The sequence below is a fragment of the Microcaecilia unicolor genome, chromosome 2 (genome assembly GCF_901765095.1).
Source record: "Microcaecilia unicolor chromosome 2, aMicUni1.1, whole genome shotgun sequence".
Classification (NCBI taxonomy): Eukaryota; Metazoa; Chordata; class Amphibia; order Gymnophiona; family Siphonopidae; genus Microcaecilia; species Microcaecilia unicolor.
The window spans coordinates 451318707-451335242 of record NC_044032.1 but is presented as its reverse complement, the minus strand read 5'-3'; the positions used below and the strand labels follow the sequence as shown (position 1 = coordinate 451335242).

Below are 16536 nucleotides of genomic sequence, written 5' to 3'. Positions count from 1 at the left end.
CTAGTCATCAGCCAAAGAAGAGGATCCCAGACAAAAATATTTATTATCGGTCTATATTGTGTTCATTTTTATTTGACACAGGGTTTAAAACTTTGCATATGTAACCAAATCCCTGCATGTACCCCTCTCTTCCAAAAGTGCTTGCTTGTAGCATATCAGATCTCTCCAACATTGCACTGTTTCAAAGCTAAGATCTGGAAATATGCAAATACTTTTATTCTCAAAATTGCACTCTTGTTGCTGTCTGGCTTGGTGAAATACAAAATTTGTTTCTTGGTACCAAAATAGCTTTATTTATTTATTAGGATTTATTTACCGCCTTTTTGAAGGAATTCACTCAAGGCGGTGTACAGTAAGAATAGATCAAACATGAGCAGAAGTCAATTAGAGCAGTAAAAATATTCTAACAGTACAAACTATGGCATAGTATACTACTTGCAATGACAACACAATATGTACTAGAACATTATAATTGGTAGTGAAGGGTAAGGCAAAGTTGTAACATATAGGTGAGTAAGAAAGTAGAAAGAATTAGAAAGTAAGGTGATTGATTTGAAGAAAGTTGCACGTGAGGTCAGAGATGGTAAAATATTATCTCAGCTAGTGTAGGAGTGGATAAACATGTCCTGCTGCAGTATGTACAGCCCGAGTCAATCCTTGTGTGAGTGAGACTAACAAGTTAGTTACTTCTTCCGTTAAAGGCTTGGTTGAAGAGCCAAGCTTTCACCTGCTTCCTGAAGTAGAGGTAGTCTTGTGTTAAGCGGAGCCTTTCAGGCAATGCATTCCAGAGTGTGGGGGCTACTCCGGAGAAGGCTTGCTCGCTTGTAATGTCTTTTGGAGAGGGTGTAGTTAGTGAAAGTCCTTGGGAGGACCTTAGTGTCCTTGGCGGTGTGTGGAGGATCATCCTATTCTTCAGATACTCAGGGCCATTTCCTTTCAGGGCCTTGAAGATCAGACATAGAGTTTTAAATTTAGCCCTGTATTGTACTGGTAGCCAATGAAGGTTTTGCAAAAATGGTGTGATGTGGTCACGTCACTTGCAACCTTCTATGAGTCTTGCTGCTGCATTCTGAATCAACTGGAGCTGGTGCAGGCCCTTTGTAGTCAGACCATTGTATAGTGCATTGCAGTAATCCAGTCTTGATGTTACCATGGCATGCACAACTGGGATAAGATTTTCCTTCTCGATTTAAGGAGAGAGGCAACGTAGCCTTGACAATAACTGCCCGAGAGGACATACCCAAATTGGGCCAAGCTTGCAATTTGTGATGCTGTTTGTTCCAATTTGTACTTTGGTATGGCAGGTGAATTGGGGAAGCAGTGAGGTTTCCTTACGTATGATAGCAAGTGTCTGCTCATTGCTTTCCAGGATCTCCACAATGCAAATGTTTAATCTCCTACGCCTGCTTTCTTGATCAAGGTTTCCTTCCAGGTGAGTCAATCTGTTTTTAAATAGCACCTTCCTCTCTGAAACTGCTAAATCCTGGCTCCTTTCCAACAGTAACACACGACTCTCCATCTCCTGTTTTCTCTTTCAATTCCACCAATTTTTCTTCTATGCAACAGGATACTATTTCCAGTCTCCAGCTTCACCACTTGAATCTCCACCAACACTATTGCCAACATATTGCATTTTCCTCTTTCCACTGCACGGACCTCCACGTTTGGAGATGCACTGGGGGATCCACCATGACTCACACATGCCTTTTGTTTCTGCTAGCTCTGACGGTCTTTATTGCATACATATCTTTGAATAGGTTTTGGCACTACATTCAAGCTGTAGAGGACGTAGCCAGTTTCCTAACACTTTATGCTCTCAAAACTGTTTTTTTTTAACCAACTCCAAGACACACCACAAGAATGGGGAGAAGAATAGGAAAAACACAGCAGTCTCAACTGCATCCCCTTGAAATGGCTTCCAACTGGGAAGTCCTGACAGCATATCACTTTAAGCCTCCATCAATCTGGGTCATGTCATATGCTCCAAAAACAATCACACTGCTTCCATATCACTAGCCTCCACCTTATATAACGAAGCAAAGAACTCTGCAAAGATCTGGCTAATCTCCCATATTCCATGCAACAAGGCACTGGATATTGCTTGCATAGCACAAATAGGTTTGAGGCCCATACTACCCAATACTTGGGGAAAAAAGGGAACTCCTAGCTTTTGTCATCTAACTTCATTATTTAACTTTGTATAGTTGACCACCAGAACTTGCTGCTTACTTACTTCTACCATGCTAAAGTGATGTCAGTGTGATGCTTGATGGTGATAGGTCTCTCTACACTTGTGGTTCTGAGTTTTACTTTTTAATTAATTTCTCTTTACTAATGGCGCCAAAATATAAAGTTTCAGTTAGAACCTATCCGCCTTTGGCATCTCCTCCTCTTCAGACTCAGCAGTGTGTTGGTTTCCTCAAGCTCCTGGGTGTGGAAGTTTGACGCAGCGTGGAGGAGAGGTGTCCCTCAATGACTGTGATCATTCCACCAGCTCTGTAAAACAGACAAGACCTGAAGGTGCAGACAGCTCACCCGGAAGGAGTTGCTGCTGAAGGTCTGTAGATGGGAGTAGGCCGCTCCTGATTGAGACTCTGCTGGAAGTATCGGGAGACACTATCTTTTTTTTTTTTTTTTTCAGTGCAACGTTTCTCAGCTCAGGTAGAAGCTTTGGAGAAGTCTGCACAGATTTTAAAGCCGCATGGAATATCTAAGGGCCAGCTACTGGGAGAGGTAACTTTGCAAAGTATTTGGAGCATTTTAGTGGGCTTAAAAGCAGCAGCTTTTAAATACTCTCAGGATATCATCTCCTTAATGCAAGCAGTTGGAGTGGTGATAAGTTTTTAAGGCTGAATGTGGTAGGAGGTTTGAAATATTGGTGAAGATGAGTGCACTGGTAAAAGAAAAAATGGAATTGCATTTGTTTATGCATTCATTTGGATTTATCGCTTTTTTGAAGAAATTCACTTAAGGTGGTGTACAATAAGTCAAACAGACAATTACAGCAGTAAAAATTATTAAAATAACAATACATGATATGGCATAGTATGCTACATTACAATGTCAACACAATAAGCAATAAGACATTTTAATAGACAGCATAAAGTGTAAGCAGTGATTGAATAACTGGAAGACTTTACCAGACATTAAATCTGTGTTCTCAATTTTCTTATTCTGACTGGTACACAACCTTTGGATGTCTTTAAGAAATATTTAATTGATGTTTTGAAAATATCTGTGGACTTAGTTCTTACAGTTAATAAGGTTTATTATATACTTAAGAAGGCTAATGGGACTGTAGAGCCGTTTAGATGTTTTTGTTTTACTGGAAACTTCAACCTTCGAATCTCAAGACCGCTCCATGCCTAGTTCATTTTGCCTTTGAGCAAGATATGAATACAATTATGCATTTAATATTTTAGTAAGGAGTTTGAGGCAAAGATATAGATATTTCCAGATATGGCTCGGTCCACTCAAGAGCACCATAAGGCCCTGCACCAGGAGGCTTTCTTGTTGGAGACTACTTTTTTTTTTTTTACTAATCATACTTTATTATCCTTGTATATTTTTATTTTTATTTATTTTTTGTTACATTTCTACCCCACGCTTTCCCACTCATGGCAGGCTCAATGCGGTAGGCAATGGAAGGTTAAGTGACTTGCCCAGAGTCACAAGGGAGCTGCCTGTGCCGGGAATCGAACTCACTTCCTCAGTTCCCCAGGACCAAAGTCCACCACCCTAACCACTAGGTTTATGATACATCTTTGCTCCTGAAGAGTTAAAAACATTTTTTGAATTTGAAGAAACTTGTAGTTTTTTTTAAAATCATGATTAATGATTTAATGCATTAATTGCAGAGTTAACTGTTATTAAAATGCAGCCCACAACATCAATAAACTTTTACCTATTCTAGGGTATAGAGCTAAGATGCTTCCCTTAGAGTTTGCCATATAAAATAAATACATATTTAAATTCTGGTGTCACCTCCATAACAGTCACACAAAATTCCTCCACTACCAGATCCTGTACAGTAACACAAAACCCTGCAGATATGCTACCCAGAAACTATGTACAAAATAGAACCTATGAACAGCAGATCTGCAACATTTCTAGCTGGGGCTGGTGGCAATACATAAGAACAGCCGTACTGTGTCAGACCAATGGTCCATCCAGTTGGCGGTAGTGGGGAAATAGAAATAGGAACCAGTTAATTGGAATTTCAAGTACTTGACTCTTGGGGTCTCTATCCCCCCCCCCCCCCCCCCCCCCCCCCCAACATGCATGCACAGGTGGTAGTTAGGTAAAGCACAGGCTTATTGTGTCTCAAATTTTTGATGACACACCAGTGTCCCGACACACTGGTTGAGAATCGCTGTCCTAAAGTAAAATTTTAATTTTTTTTCTTCTGTTGTCTAGTCATTTACTTTTTGTAGTGGTGTTGGTCCTAGTCTCTGGTTTCTTCTTTCCTTCATCTTCCTTTAATTCTTTTGCCAGGATTTCCTGTCCATTTGTTGTTGTCTTCTTTTTCCTTATTTTCCTTTCAGCTTTCTTCAATATATTTTTCTGCAGATTTAATTCATTCTTTTCTCTTTTTTTTTTCTACCTGCTGCTTTCCATCTCATTCCCTCACCCAAGCTCTCCTTTTCCACTTCCTCTTATTCCAAGAGACGTAACTAGGTGGGTCACCAGGGACGGACTTCCACCAGTTCCTATTTTTGATGCAATCTGTCGCATTTAAATTAAGTAGCGGCACTGTCAGTAGTCCATTCTCCGCTCCCCCCCACCCCCGAGCCCTCAACCTGGCTACGTTTCTGGTTATTCCCCAGTCTTTCACTAACTGTATCCTCTTTCTTTCCCACCTCTTTAATACTACACTTGTATTCCACTAACTCCCCCTTGAGGTTCACAGTGGATCACAACAAAGGTTGTACAAGGGCATACCCTTGGAATTACAAATAAAAAGTAATTAGAGTTTAAAATTTAACTAATATTTTTTTTAATAAAAATGTCTTAAAGGAACAAGTAAATCATGAATAAGATTTTAAAAGATTTTAGTTCAAAGGGTTGAAAATTCTGAGAACTCGCAAGAATCTTTTTAAAGCACACTCGTTTGGCTGAAGGAAAATTAAATTAGAAAAGTCTCCTTAGATCGAAGTGGTTTGATCAATTTTGGAAAGGAGAAACCTCTACAAGAAGATACTACTACCACTACTTATCATTTCTATAGTGCTACTAGACATATTTTAAAAATACTACAACCCAATTTAAAAAGAATTCTAGCTTGAACTGGTAGCCAGTGTAGTCTGATCAGCAATTGTGTTGCACCATCATTTTTCTTCATACCAAAAATTAGTTCCACTGCTACATTTTGCAGTTTCAAGTTTAGATCTTAATCTGACCGATATTCCAGATTATAAATAATTATAATAATCAAGGTGTAAAATAGTAAAAGCCTGCACCAATAATAAAAAATGTTCTTCAAAAACTAATGAACAAATTTTACAAAGTTGATGTAATTTTTAAATTACATCAACTTTGTAACAACGGCAATTGCTGACAACTGAGTTGATCTGTGGTTCAAAGGAAAGGGTTGAATCAAGGATAAACCCCAGTACTGCAGTGGATTTTTCAACAGGTAATGAAAGGCCATCTTGTAATTAGACTGAATCTGGAAATGAATCATAGAAAGAACTTAGCCATAATAGTTTAGTTTTATTAGCATTTAAACTAAGCCATGGTTTTTACTCTAGCTCTTAACTCTATTGATGTAACTATTAACAAAGATGATTGTATCAGATAAAGTTTTGTCACTGGAAAAAGTAGCATGTCGTTAGCATAACAGTAAAACCGAACATTAGAATCTCAGAAATCATCCCAAAATGAAAAGTGACCCCTAGGAGTGACCCCCCTCTTTCCTGCCCGGAGTGCTGCCCTGCATGCATCCTTCCTGTTGGTGATCTCGGCGCTGATTCAAAATGGCCACCAAGAGTTGAAGTCTCACGAGGTCACGTCAACTCTTGGTGGCCATTTTGAATCGGCGCCGAGATCACAAACAGGAAGGATGCATGCAGGGCAGCGCTCTGGGCAGGAAAGAGGGGGCTCTTTCCTGCCCCAAAGGCGGAAGAGGTCACTTTACCACCAGGGCAGTAGTAAGTAAGGGGAGGGGAGGCTAGCAATCTGCCCGTTTGTCCAGATTTCTGGACAAACGGGCAGGCTGGCAAAACCCACCCGGTTGCCCGGACATGTCCTCAAAAAGAGGACATGTCCGGGTAAATCCGGACATATGGTAACCCTATGCTCTCTTGCCACTGCAGCTGCTAGTTTGGAGAAGCAGTGGTGGTGATGGTGGGGGGTGAGTCCTGCTGCTGCTATTGCGTAGCAGCTTAGAGGAAACAGTGCTCAGCTCCTTTCTCAAGGACTCTGGCTCCACTGGCACTATCCAAGGTCAGCCCACTGCCCATTGCAGAACTTTGTCATCCTTCACCTGACTCACATCATTCAGTAAGTCGCACTTGCAAGGGCACTTTCCCTGCTCATCCCTTTCTTTCTAGTGACTAGAGCTTCCTTTTCAGTGCTGTTGTTCCCCGTGCCTTCCTATTAGCTTGTTCCTACCTCAAATTTCTGCTGCTAGTAAGTCCTTGAGCACATCTGACAGGCCCTCTCCCCTTAAACACTTGGGCTTTAGACATATACCTAGTTTGCCTATACTTTATTCCAGCCCTGAGAATATTATTGGTATGCAAATATTTACTGACCTTCAACCTGTTGTTTTCATGTTTCAGGTGGTTGATGGTGAGTCTTAATGCATCAATCTGCTGCAGGAGCAGAGGAGAATCCTTAACTTGGATGGGGCTAGAACTGCTCCCTAACAACTGACCAGAACTGATAGCTGTAAAAATAAAAAAAAAGGCAAAAGAAATTATCGGATTAAAACCTACAAACAAACAAGCAAATCCTGTAGCCAAAAAAGGGTGGGGATGTGCAGAGGCAAAAGCAAAAGAGGAGCTGGATTACTGCCTTCCCTCCTCTTTCTTGCTAAGCACCATACCCCTGCTGCTCTGGAGTCTGAAAGTAGTGGCCTTTTCCCCTTAGTCCTTCCACAGCTGTATCAAGTCTTGGTAACATAGTAGATGATGGCAAAAAAAGACTGAAAATAACCCATTAGTTTGCCCAGTAAGGTGTTGTAACTGCTGTTCCATGCAGTTTACTTGCTCCTACCCTGTCTTTGTGTGAGGGTTCTAACTGCCACTCTGTGCCTGGTAGTGGAGAGATTTTATGTTGATATTGCTCAGATGACATGAGAGTCCAGAATCTAAAGAATTTTTAACATTGCATTATCCCAATCATAGGAAGATTGTTTATATTAAATTTTTCTCAGCAATACTTGCATGTCAGGCTGCTAATTATTGGAATGAGCTTCCACGCGTGATTAGATAGCAGTCTTAATTACAGTAAATTTTGTATGTTATTGAAAACATTTGTTTAAGTACATTGCTTATTGTTGATGGTTTTTTTTTCCTTTTTTAGTATAATTTTGTAATTTTCCTGGGTATGCCCAGTTCTCTTATTCTGTAAGCCACACTTAACTCATGAGGTATGAGTTAAAGTAATATAATAATGTAATGTTGTGACTTCCACAGAGAAATGTCCTAGTTATGTCCTCCACTTGTTGGAGGTTTGGTTGGAATTTTGTGGATGCAGTATGTTTACATTTAAGTCATAAGAATAAACATGTGGATAAAGGTGAGCCAGTTGATGAAGTATACCTAGATTTTCAGAAAGTTTTTGACAAACTTCCTCATAAGAGACTGCTGAGAAAATTAAAAAGTCACGGGATAGGAGGCTATTGGGCTTGTTTTTGAAAGAGAAGGACGCCCATCTTTCAACACAAATCAGAAGACGGGGATCCTTCTCACAGGGTTGTTGAGATCAGTATAATCGAAAGCCGATTTTGGACATCCCCAACTGCTTTCCGGGACGGCCAAAGTTCACGGGGGCATGTCGGAGGTGTAGCGAAGGCGGGACTTGGGCGTGCCTAACACTTGGTCGTCCTCGACCCATAATGGAAAAATCAAGGACGTCCCTGATGAACACCGGGACGACTTTACCTGGTCGTGTTTTTCTTATGTCCAAGCCACAAAAAGTGCCCGAACTGACCAGATGCCCACCGGAGGGAATCAGGGATGACCTCCTGTTACTCCCCCAGTCATCACTAACCCCCTCCCACCACAAAAAACATCTTTAAAAATATTTTGTGCCAGTCTCTATGCCAGCATCAGATATCATACTCAGGTCCATCACAGCAGTATGCAGGTCCCTGGAAGCAGTTTTAATGGGTGCACTGCACTTCAGGTAGGCGGACCCAGCCCCATTCCCCCCCCCCCCCACCTGTTACGTTTGTGGAGGAAATAGCGAGCCCTCCAAAACCCACTGTACCCACATCTAGGTGCCCCCTTCACCTGTAAGGGCTATAGTAGTGGTGTACAGTTGTGGGTAGTGGGTTTTGGGGGGGGGGGGGGCCTCAGCACATGAGGTAAGGGAGCTATGTACCTGTGAGCAATTTATGAAATCCACTGCAGTGCCCCCTAGGGTGCCCGGTTGGTGTCCTGGCATGTCAGGGGGACCATTGCACTATGAATGCTGGCTCCTCCCATGACCAAATGGCTTGTATTTGGTCGTTTCTGAGATGGACGTCCTTGGTTTCCATTATCGCCGAAAATCAGAAACGACCAAGTCTAGGGATGACCAAATTTCAGGATTTGGACGTCCCTGACTGTATTATCGAAAAGATGGACGTCCATCTTGTTTCGAGTATATGGGTTTCCCCGCCCCTGGTTGGGGATGTTCTGCGAGGACATCCTCATGAAAACTTGGACGTCCCTTTCGATTATGCCCCTCAATGTCCTTCTATGGATTAGGAATTATTTCCTTGACAGAAAACAGAGGGTAGTGTTAAATGGACATTTTTCTCAATGAATAGTGGAGTGCCACAGGGATCTATACTGGGACCGGTGTTATTTAACATATTTATAAATATCTGGAAAATGGAATGGTGAGTGAGATGATTACATTTGCAGATGACACATAATTATTCAAAGTTGTCAAAACACATGTGGATTGTGAAAAATTGCAGAAATACCTTAACCTGGAAAACTGGGTATCCAAATGGTAGATGAAATTTATTGTGGACAAATGCAAAGTGATGCACATTGGTAAGAATAATTTGAATTATAGTTACCTGATGCTAGGGTTCATGTTAGGAGTCGGCACTCAAGAAAAAGATCTAGGTGTCATTGTAGGCAATAAGCTGACATCCTCTGCCCAGTGTGCAGTGGCAGCCAAAAAAACAAACAGGATGCTAGGAATTATTAGGAAAGGGATGCAAAATAAGACCAAGAGTATTAAAATGCCTCTATATTGCTCCATGGTGCGACCTCAACTTGAGTACTGCATTCAATTCTGGTCGCTGTATCTCCAAAAAGATATAGCAGAATTAGAAAAGGCTCAAAGAAGAGCGACCAAAATGATAGAGGGAATGGAACTGTTCCCATATGAGGAAAGGCTAAAGGCTAAAGAGGTTAGGGTACTTCAGCTGAGGGGAGATATGATTGAGGTGTATAAAATACAGAGTGGTGTAAAACGGGTAGAAGAGAAACGATTTTTCATTCTTTCAAAAAGTACAAAGACCAGGGGACATTCAATGAAATTACATACTTTTAAAAACAAACGGGAGAAAATATTTTTTCACTCAAAGAATGATTAAGCTCTGGAATTTACTGCTGGAGGATGTGGTAACAGTGGTTAGCTTATCTGGGTTTAAAAAAGGTTTAGAAAAGTTCCTGGAGGAAAAGGCCATAGGCTGTTATTGAGATGGACATGGGGAAGCCACTACTTGCCCTGGGATTGGTAGCATAGAATGTTGCTACTAATTGGGTTTCTGCCAGGTACTTGTGACCTGAATTGGCCACTGTTGGAAACAGGATACTCGAATAGACGGACCACTGGTCTGACCCAGTATGGCTATCCTTATGTTCTTAACTCTGCCCAACGCTGGCTTTACTTCCCAACTACTGGTGTTGTCATGTAATCACCACTAAGCTTGTTTGGTTCCATGCCTTCTATACCGGATTCCTGTGTGTTTATCCCACGCATTTCTGAATTCCATTACCATTTTCATCTCCACCACCTCTGGCGGGAAGGCACACAAGATAATATTTTTCCACTCAACGAATAGTTAAGCTCTACAACTTGTTGCCAGATGATGTGGTAATAGAGGTTAGCATAGCTAGGTTTAAAAAAGATTTGGACAAATTCCTGGAAGAAAAGTCCATAGTCTGCTATTGAGACAGACATGGGGATGCCACTGCTTGCCCTGGGATTGGCAGCATGGAACTTTGCTACTATTTGGGTTTCTGCCAGGTACTTGTGACCTGGATTGGCCACTGTTGGGCTAGATGGACCATTGGTCTGATGCACTATGGCTATTCTTACGTCCGTAAGTGCTGATGCTGAGTGTTAGGCGAGTAGATGCGGACTTGCACTAGTATTTTATAATAGCAGTTCCGCGTGGTGCACATCATCCCGGCGCCTACATTTCAGCACCATTTCTTGAATTTACCCTATATTGACTGTGGCATATTTTTATGGTAGACTTTAATTATTCAAGCCTCAATGAAGGAATGGGGCAGTAACCAGCCTAGAGAAGCAGTTAACAACCGTCGGTGAATGCATGGAGCAGACGTTACAACCCTAACCATCTTAAGGAGCAAATCAGATGGGTCGTTTTGGACTTTAACGTCATCTACTCTGTTACTACACTAATCCCTGGATTCTATATATGGTGCCTACAACTGCGTGTCAAAATTTGGACAGATGCCCAATATGTGTGCACAGCTTAATTAAGAAATGAGCGCAAAACTATCAATAATTTGGTGCTAACAACCAATTATTGAAGTTAATTGGCACTCATGAACATTTCCACATGCATCCTGCTGCGTGCTAGTCTCTAATGCAGTGTCTCTAACTCCCATAGCATGCATCTTGAAAGCGGGTGTGCCCATGGGGCATGTCAGGGGTGGACTGGAAAGTTGCACGCGGAATTATAGAATACAGTCTAAGTTGCGTACCAGCATTTACACCAGGCTTTAACAGGCATAAATGCTGCAGCCAAAAATTAGGCATGGGAATCAGCCCTAAGCATGATTCTATAAAGGGCAAGCAGCCTTTATAGAATCTCACAGTGCCAATTTTTTTAAGAAATACAATTTTGAGCACCATTATAGAATTCCCCTGTATGGGGCTGTTTCTTGCATAACATATGTAAAATACTTAAAGCTGGTCCTAGGTGCGCAATACCTTCCTACCCTGTACTTAGAGTGTCTCTGCTTTTCCCAGGGCTGGCCCAACCATTAGGCATGACTAGGCAGTCGCCTAGAGCAGCAATTTCATACAAAACAATAGGTTTTGACACACAAACTCAAAGAAACAGTAGTGGGTACTTCTACAAGCAGGAGACATGGGCAGTTTACAAATAGCCCATTTATCTAGATTATTTTGTGAGGGGTGGTGTTAGGGTAATCATGATGGTTGGCAGTGGCCAAAGGGTCTAAATGTTAATGAAGTGGGGAGGAGTGGAAGACGGTTGAAGATTTGCCTAGGAAAAGCCTTGCACTAGCCCTGTCCTATCTCCTAGGCTAACCTATACATACGTATCAGTTCATGTGTGGGTGATCACTGACCCCACTCTTCTTTGGGCTGTATATTTCATTGTTGTTTTAAAGTAAACTGTTTTGTTGTTTTCTAAAAACAGTATATTAAATAATTAAAATCTGAAACCCAGCGCATTCTGATCGTATGTACTACAGACTTTCAGTTTTGTGTGGGTGGCAGGATACCGTGCGGGTCATTGAGGGCTAGTACGTGCACTGTACCTATCTGCTGTTCTTCTGTATCCCACAGAGAAAGGAAAGCGTACAAAAAAAGACAAGAGCCCAGATTAAAAAAACCAGAATTGTGACTAAAAGGAACTAGAAAATGGGAACATGAGATTATACAAAAGAAGAGAAACCACTAGCATACAAAAATCCTGTACATAAAATGAAAATAATGTAAAGAAGAATTGCATAAATTATACTAACATTTGTACTCATGATACAAACTATTGTTATGATGTAAATCAGCATTGTTCTAAAACTTGGCAAAAACAGTAACATAACCTATGTATCACGCAGAAAATTTTGTGAAACCATCTAGTAGCAAGATCCAAGGTTACATTTGAACTAGCAGAAGCTTCTTAGCAAATTTTCAAGGAAAAATACCAGTGTCATTATTTTTGCAGAAGGATTTATATACTGGAAAATATGCACATGTATGAAAATTTCATATAAGCGTGCATATTCTCTCCAAGCCCACCCTCAACCTCACCATATTTCCCAGAACATCCATTTATCTGCAAGGATAGATTTTCACCTTGATGGATCCAGCTATAATGTCTAGGTCCCCCTGTACAAAGCTTACTGTGCTGTTAATGTTTGCTTTAGTCTAGTTCTAGCAAGTCTAAAGCAAATGTTATTTAGCGAGTAATGCACAAAGGGGTTTTCTGTGGCTCTAACATGTGCTTGGTGGGGAAAGGGAGAAGTAGGGGAGCACTTGCAAGCAGATTTTGCAGCTGCCTTCTTGTGCTTCCCTCCTCTCCAACAGTTGCAGAGCAGCCATAAAATTAGAGGGTGTTGTGAAGGGCGGGGGGGAGGGGGGGCACTAGGCCACTAGGGCCATTGATGCTTTGTACAGGAAGGGGTCAGAAGCATGCAGGGGAGTCACTAAGCCATCAGGCCATTGATGCTTGGTGTGTGTGTGTGTGTGTGTGTGGGGGGGGGGGGGGGTTATTGAGCATTGGGGTTGGGTGTGGGTGTTCAGCAGGAGCTCTCAAATGCATTTGACAGCTCGGACTCGCAAATAGCGAATGATGTACAATGGATATCCGTGCATCTCATTTGCATTTGATACCTCTTATGCATCGCTCGCTGTTTGCGAGTTGCTGAATTTTACCGAGTCAGCAGTCTTATACAGCTGCCCTTGTGCATCAGACCGTCAGTTCTATACAGCAACTGTGTTAATGTTATTGGTTCAGTATGGGAAATGTGTTGGGTGTTTGTGTTGTGTAACAAAAAATAGAAAAAATGAGACTGGCATTGTGTGTCCTTCAGCATCTCCCCCCCCCCCCCCCCCAAGACTCCCATGCCCCAGGGTGTGTGCAGTATGATATCGGTCTCTCACATTTACTGCTAACTCTCAGTGCACTGTAGCAAAGACAGCTTCCTTCTGGAGTTCATAAGGGTGTTTATTTTAGAAGTGCTATTTGGCTTTCAGTTGTACATAAACCAGAATTAAATCCCGATTTTACAAAGCCAGGATTGAGGTGTCCAAATTTGAAAAATGTGCATTTGTCAAGGCAGCTTGGTCTGGGCATGATTTGGGCAGGCCTATAAAAATAAAGGTGTATTGTCCGTTTCAGAAGGGGACTGCATGCCTATGTTCACAAAGACCGATGTCGGTATTTACATCTGCTACCCAGGATATCTACAGTGGTGGAAATAAGTATTTGATCCCTTGCTGATTTTGTAAGTTTGCCCACTGACAAAGACATGAGCAGCCCATAATTGAAGGGTAGGTTATTGGTAACAGTGAGAGATAGCACATCACAAATTAAATCCGGAAAATCACATTGTGGAAAGTATATGAATTTATTTGCATTCTGCAGAGGGAAATAAGTATTTGATCCCCCACCAACCAGTAAGAGATCTGGCCCCTACAGACCAGGTAGATGCTCCAAATCAACTCGTTACCTGCATGACAGACAGCTGTCGGCAATGGTCACCTGTATGAAAGACACCTGTCCACAGACTCAGTGAATCAGTCAGACTCTAACCTCTACAAATGGCCAAGAGCAAGGAGCTGTCTAAGGATGTCAGGGACAAGATCATACACCTGCACAAGGCTGGAATGGGCTACAAAACCATCAGTAAGACGCTGGGCGAGAAGGAGACAACTGTTGGTGCCATAGTAAGAAAATGGAAGAAGTACAAAATGACTGTCAATCGACAAAGATCTGGGGCTCCACACAAAATCTCACCTCGTGGGGTATCCTTGATCATGAGGAAGGTTAGAAATCAGCCTACAACTACAAGGGGGGAACTTGTCAATGATCTCAAGGCAGCTGGGACCACTGTCACCACGAAAACCATTGGTAACACATTACGACATAACGGATTGCAATCCTGCAGTGCCCGCAAGGTCCCCCTGCTCCAGAAGGCACATGTGACGGCCCGTCTGAAGTTTGCCAGTGAACACCTGGATGATGCCGAGAGTGATTGGGAGAAGGTGCTGTGGTCAGATGAGACAAAAATTGAGCTCTTTGGCATGAACTCAACTCGCCGTGTTTGGAGGAAGAGAAATGCTGCCTATGACCCAAAGAACACCGTCCCCACTGTCAAGCATGGAGGTGGAAATGTTATGTTTTGGGGGTGTTTCTCTGCTAAGGGCACAGGACTACTTCACCGCATCAATGGGAGAATGGATGGGGCCATGTACCGTACAATTCTGAGTGACAACCTCCTTCCCTCCGCCAGGGCCTTAAAAATGGGTCGTGGCTGGGTCTTCCAGCACGACAATGACCCAAAACATACAGCCAAGGCAACAAAGGAGTGGCTCAGGAAGAAGCACATTAGGGTCATGGAGTGGCCTAGCCAGTCACCAGACCTTAATCCCATTGAAAACTTATGGAGGGAGCTGAAGCTGCGAGTTGCCAAGCGACAGCCCAGAACTCTTAATGATTTAGAGATGATCTGCAAAGAGGAGTGGACCAAAATTCCTCCTGACATGTGTGCAAACCTCATCATCAACTACAGAAGACGTCTGACCGCTGTGCTTGCCAACAAGGGTTTTGCCACCAAGTATTAGGTCTTGTTTGCCAGAGGGATTAAATACTTATTTCCCTCTGCAGAATGCAAATAAATTCATATACTTTCCACAATGTGATTTTCCGGATTTAATTTGTGATGTGCTATCTCTCACTGTTACCAATAACCTACCCTTCAATTATGGGCTGCTCATGTCTTTGTCAGTGGGCAAACTTACAAAATCAGCAAGGGATCAAATACTTATTTCCACCACTGTATGTTTCAGAAAAGTGCTCTACTACAGGGCTTAAGGAAGGTCACTAAAGAGTTGCATGGGGACAGAAATCTAGCCCATCCCCAACGTAAGTAATCTCCATCCCAGCCCGCGGCCCACCCAACCCCTTACTGTACCACAGTCACCTTGCTCCCCCCCACCCCTAAGAAAGAGATCTGCATGAAATAATTATTTTTATTATTTTGACTTATGAAAACCACTTGTCCCTGAAACATGCTCAAAACAAAAGAGATGAGGTGAAGATGTGATTCTATGTGCCCCAATGAAAGGAGAGTTTAATTTTACTTCCAATCTTGATAATACCAGGCTTCCCAAGGCAGATTATAACAGTTAAGATGAACCCATCAGTAAACAGGATAGTCTCACTGAAATTTGGCCATTTATTACTATATTGTCTAGAACAGTGTAGAAAAATGAGCACAAAATATAGTTATTAGTGCTGTTTCTCCACCAGCTACAATGATTTTTGAAGCTGTTTTAATGATATTCAGTTTTCATTTCATGATTTATATCTACATATGGGAGGCTTTCAAATAAATTAGAAAGCTGTCAAATAAGTATAAAAAAAAAAATATATATATATATATATATATATATATATATATATATATATATATTTTGTCCTCCATGCTTGTGGAGTATTCTTGAAATTATTGAACATTTTGCCCATTCTCAGCCAGAGACGCTCTCATTACCTCTCGCCTGGACTACTGCAACTTACTCCTCACCGGCCTCCCACTTAGCCATCTATCCCCCCTTCAGTCTGTTCAGAACTCTGCTGCACGTCTCATATTCCGCCAGAACCGATATACTCATATCACCCCTCTCCTCAGGTCACTTCACTGGCTTCCGATCAGATACCGCATTCAATTCAAGCTTCTCCTTCTTACCTACAAATGCACTCAGTCTGCTGCCCCTCACTACCTCTCTACCCTCATCTCCCCTTACGTTCCCGCCCGTAACCTCCGTTCACAGGATAAATCCCTCCTCTCAGTACCCTTCTCCACCACCGCCAACTCCAGGCTCCGCTCATTCTGCCTCGCCTCACCCTATGCTTGGAACAACCTTCCTGAACCCTTACGCCAAGCCCCCTCCCTGCCCATCTTCAAGTCTTTGCTTAAAGCCCACCTCTTCAATGCTGCGTTCGGCACCTAACCCTTACCGTTCAGTGAATCCAGACTGCCCCAATTTGACTGCCCCTATCGGACCGACCGTTCACTTGTCTATTAGATTGTAAGCTCTTTGAGCAGGGACTGTCTCTCTTTGTTAAATTGTACAGCGCTGCGTAACCCTAGTAGCGCTCTAGAAATGTTAAGTAGTAGTAGTAGTAGTAAAGTAATCATA

At 42.2% G+C, this 16536-nt stretch overlaps 1 protein-coding gene across 1 annotated transcript in view; it reads right to left on the bottom strand.

Annotated features, from left to right (window-relative positions):
- LOC115462551 (dynactin subunit 1-like) overlaps positions 1–16536 on the bottom strand; it is a 277665-nt gene that overhangs the window by 32139 nt on the left and 228990 nt on the right. The window contains exons 27-28 of the mRNA XM_030192544.1: positions 11924–11945; positions 6756–6882 (exon numbers count right to left, since the gene is read on the bottom strand). Of these exons, the coding sequence (XP_030048404.1) occupies positions 6756–6882; positions 11924–11945 (149 nt within the window). The remainder of the gene's footprint in view (positions 1–6755; positions 6883–11923; positions 11946–16536) is intronic.